This window comes from Odocoileus virginianus, chromosome 5, assembly GCF_023699985.2.
Source record: "Odocoileus virginianus isolate 20LAN1187 ecotype Illinois chromosome 5, Ovbor_1.2, whole genome shotgun sequence".
In the NCBI taxonomy this organism is placed as follows: Eukaryota; Metazoa; Chordata; class Mammalia; order Artiodactyla; family Cervidae; genus Odocoileus; species Odocoileus virginianus.
This window is the reverse complement of record NC_069678.1, coordinates 9557742-9561992: the sequence shown is the minus strand read 5'-3', so window position 1 is coordinate 9561992 and position 4251 is coordinate 9557742. Positions and strand designations below refer to the sequence as shown.

Below are 4251 nucleotides of genomic sequence, written 5' to 3'. Positions count from 1 at the left end.
CACTCTCAGATTTTCTGCTTTCATAGGTCTGTAGTGATACATATGCATTTCTAACAAGGTCCTAGGTGAGGCTGATGCTACTATTCTGGGTACCGCCCTGAGAATCAGTGTGCTAAGCTGTGACAGCAAATAAGCATTATGTTTCTCCCTTTTATGAGTACCTTCCTAGCAGATAAGCAATGCATATTTGTCAATTAAAAAAATGAATGAGTGGATTTCACATAAGATCCTTGGTTTTCTTTTGTACAACACAGGGTTTTACTATGTGGTCTCTTGGGTCTTCATCATTGACACTGAGGGACTGGATCCCTTGGGCGAGGGGAAGACATCTGAAGAGCCAGGCCCTGGATCTGTGGTTCCAGACTACTGAGCTAGAGCTATGGGGTCTTTGGTGTTGTGGCCTGTGTGGAGGAGGGCACTATTGCCCAGGCCAAAGCCACCCCTGCTGCTCTCCTAAGAGGAGACTTCTTCATCTTCTAAGACCAAGGTGGCCTCAGCACACTCTCTTCTCTAGAGAAGCCCATCCCAGCATCATTTCCCAGCATCCTCTGTGGTATCCACCTCATTTGCAGGGGGGCAGAGGCATCTTCCCCTTTTCTGCCTCTCTAAGCCCTACCTTCATATATCCAAAACCACCCATGCCTAATGGAATTTGGGAGCAATCAAGGAATGCAAACTCAGCCTCAGATGTGTCCTTTTCTATTGTGTCAAAAAAAAAAGCGCGAATAATTTATTCTGAACCAAACAAGAGCGTGTCCTGTGCAAAGTACCCCAGAGAGCCTATCCCAGACTCCCTCCTCCCCTCCCTGACTCCACAGAAGTCACATGGCTATGACTAAGGCCCCAGAGTTGAGTGACCTACCCAACCCTTGCCTGAGACCTTTACCTCTAAATAGAGGAGCAAGAGTTATCCTCCCTGTTCCCTTATTCCTCATCCCCTTCATCCACCTTTCCCAGCAGGGGCCAGGGACACTGATGGTAGACAGAAAACCCACAAGGCAGCCCACTCAGTCTAGGCTAAGGAAAGCTCAGACCATGAGTAAAATAAACCCAAGAAAGGAAAAAAAAAAAAAAAAACACAACTCATCCTAGGGAGTCAGGAAGGAGAAAGGACACAGGCATCATGTAGGACTTAGTGTGTGAGGGTATCATCATCTTTATTGTTACATGGTTTCTTCTTGTCTCCAGTCCGGTGGTTGCACATCAGGACAGACCATAGCTCAAGCTGCAAACCATAAGCCTTGCTGAGGAGCTGCCTGCTCCAGGAGAAGCACAGGACTTTGGGGATACTCTGACTCCACTCCAATGGGAGTTTACAATCTAGCTGGGCAGGTAGGACAGACACACCTGAAAAGTGAAATAGCAATTCAAGAGATGTTGCAAAGGAGTTGCCAAATGGATGGTGCGGATGATGCAATGAATTCTAGGAAATCAGTCCAGGCTCCTGCAGAGAGGAACAAATACAAAAGGCTCCAAGGAATAGGTCTTGAAATACAGGTTGGATTTTTAGATACTGGGAGTAGCAGTGAAGTGGTCCGGGTAGTAGGGAAAGAGTGAGCAAAGGCTTGGGGGCAGGGACCCCAAGGGGATGTCTTGGGAAACACCCAAGATGTGCCATGGTGGCCAGACTGGTCTGGCTAGAACAGAGGATGTGTTTGGGGAGGAGTCAGATGTGAGGCTAAAGAGGTGTCTGAGACCCAGATGTGGATCCTGAGATGGCATGCAAAGGAGTATGGACATCAATTCTGCAGCAGGGAGCCTCGGAAAGTCTTCGAAGAGATACAAACCAGAAAACATTGGAAATTGTGGCTGCTGGGAATTGAGGATCAACATTTTCAGGGCAAAAGGTAAGGCCGTCTCAGCCGTGCTTTCTTTAAAAGTAGGCACCCTTTGCTCCACCACGGGTTCCGTGGTGGGTTCCACCTTTCACTCCAACACTGACGCCTCCTTGGTCTCCACAACCACCAAGACCCTGTGACTCGGGAAGGCCTACATCACAAGGCCTATATCTAGGCTCACTCTCTTGCCACCAGTTATAACCAGCTGGGCCACAGATGGGGGCCTCAGTGTCCAGGCGGTGTGGACTGGACTCACGACAGCCTAGGTCTCCTGTGCACGGATTTGGATTTGGACCTGAGCAGAGGCTGGGACAACGTCGTAGCTCCACACATGGCTCTGGGCTTGGGCAGGGCGATGGAAGTGGAATTGGCTCCGGACGTGGAAAAGATTCTTGGCGCTCACAGGGCTGCGGACATGGACGAGGTGCTGGAAGATCACACTGCACTGGGCGAGGATGACGCGGGGCTGGATATGGCACTGGGCGTGGTTCTGGATACACACAAGGTTCCAAAATTCGCCGTGGTGGAGAGCAGGGACGGAACTCTGGACTTGCGCACCGCTCTGGACGTGAACACGCACGTGGAGCCGGAAGTGGATGTGGGCGTGGAGCCGGAAGTGGACGTGGGCATGGAGATGGAGGTGGACTTCGCCGCCGTAATGGCTCTGGACTTTGGTCCAAACGCCGCGGAGGACGGAAGCTTGGGAGTGGACACGGCTCTGCACGTGGTCTCAGATCCGGGCAGGAGGTAACCCAGGAGGGTCGTGGGGCACAACTCTCAGGGCAGCGTCTGATGGGAGGAATCTGAACAGAACACTTCTGGGGGGGAACCTGCTTGGGGCAGCGAGGGGAGGAAATCTCTATTCGGCACTTGGGTCCACATCTCTGAGAGCAGCCCAAAGTGGGACGCCGAGAACAGTCACTGTTATAGATGGGCTCAGAGCGGCGGGGTGGGGTACAATAGTTACAAGAGCTCGGAGAACATCTTGACGGCAGGCAGCTACTGCTGTAGTAGGGCTCAGAACGTCGTGGTGGGGAGCAGCTGCGGTAAGAAGGCTGCAGCTGGCGAGGAGGGAGGCACCTGCTGGTGCTCCGAGAGCGACTCGATGCAGGAAAGCTCCCGTAAGAGCCCTGGGTCTGGCACTGGGGCGCACAGGTGCTAAATGAAGCCCGGGACTGGCGCTGGGGGATGCAGCTGCTGTAGGAGCCCTGATATTGGCACTGGGTGGAGAATCTTCCCTGAGGCTGGCATACCGGGGGACCTATTACATAAGTCTGGACAGGCTGAGGTGCTGGGCAGGGTACATAGCTCTCGCCTGGGCATTCCACATAACAAGTTTCTGTATAACAAACTGGAGCACATTCTACATAGCAGGTCTGCACAGGGCATGGGCCTTCACACTGTACATAGGAAACCTCAGACTGCAATGGAGCCTGGCATTGAACACATGGAATCTGAGGCTGGCTTGGAGCCTGACCCTTCACCTGGGTGGTCTTAGACTGGCATGGAGCTTCGCCCTTCACCTGGGTGGTCTTAGACTGGCATGAAGCTTGGCCCTTCACCTCTGTAGTTTTAGACTGACATGGAGCCTGGCATTTTACCTGGGAGACTTGAACTGGGCATGGTGCAGGGCACTCCACAATTTGCATCTCACAGGGGGCTTGGACCACCACCTGGCTGTTGGCACAAGGGGACTGGGAGATGCAGAAGGGGGAACATGTCACACAGTACTGGGGGTGCGGCTGGTAACACTGAATCTGCTGCTGGTCACACATGGTTCTGATGCAGGCAAGTAAGCAGAACCTGAGGGTAGAAAGACCAAGATCAGGAGGGTGAGAGTTGTTGGGGAGTGGTGACCAGGACCAAGGGGAAGATACCCTGTTTATTTCCTGGCCTTTCATCCCCTACCTTCAACTTGTACCCGAGAGTCCTTACAGAGTGAGCTGGACCCAAGATTAGTCACCATTGCCCACAAGATCTGCCTTGAATCTGCCAAAAGACCTGATCTGAGGGAGCTTCAAAGGGACTGCAAATGGGCATTCCAGTGTCCAGCACAAGAGGGCGCTGATGACAAGAGAATTCCTTCACTTCAGCAAGTCCTAAGAGGTGGGAGGGAGCTTTATATGAAGTAGAGAGGAACCTTCCTCCCAAGGCTGTAACCCAAAGTGGGAACTCCACACCCACAGGAGCTTGGATGTCCTCAAGCGCTCACACTGGCAACTTGCACATACGTGCAGACATGCAAAAGGGCACATATGGGAGCAAGCCCCAGGATTCCCAGGTGGCTCAGTGGTAAAGAAACTGCCTGCAGTGCAGGGGACGCCCGTTTGATCCCTGGGTCAGGAAGATCTCCTGGAAGAGGAAATGGCAACCCACTCCAGTATTCTTCTTGCCTGGAAAATCCCATGGACAA

At 52.6% G+C, this 4251-nt stretch overlaps 1 protein-coding gene across 1 annotated transcript; it reads right to left on the bottom strand.

Annotated features, from left to right (window-relative positions):
* Positions 1 to 1873: 1873 nt before the first annotated feature.
* On the bottom strand, positions 1874 to 3613 carry KPRP (keratinocyte proline rich protein). Its single transcript, XM_020898259.2, has one exon. It carries the CDS (start codon positions 3611 to 3613, stop codon positions 1874 to 1876), a length of 1740 nt encoding a protein of 579 aa, XP_020753918.2.
* Positions 3614 to 4251: the final 638 nt, after the last annotated feature.

Excerpts from the sequence above, each read along its gene's own strand:
- KPRP (XM_020898259.2), bottom strand. The coding sequence starts at position 3,613 with ATGTGTGACCAGCAGCAGATTCAGTGTTACCAGCCGCACCCCCAGTAC.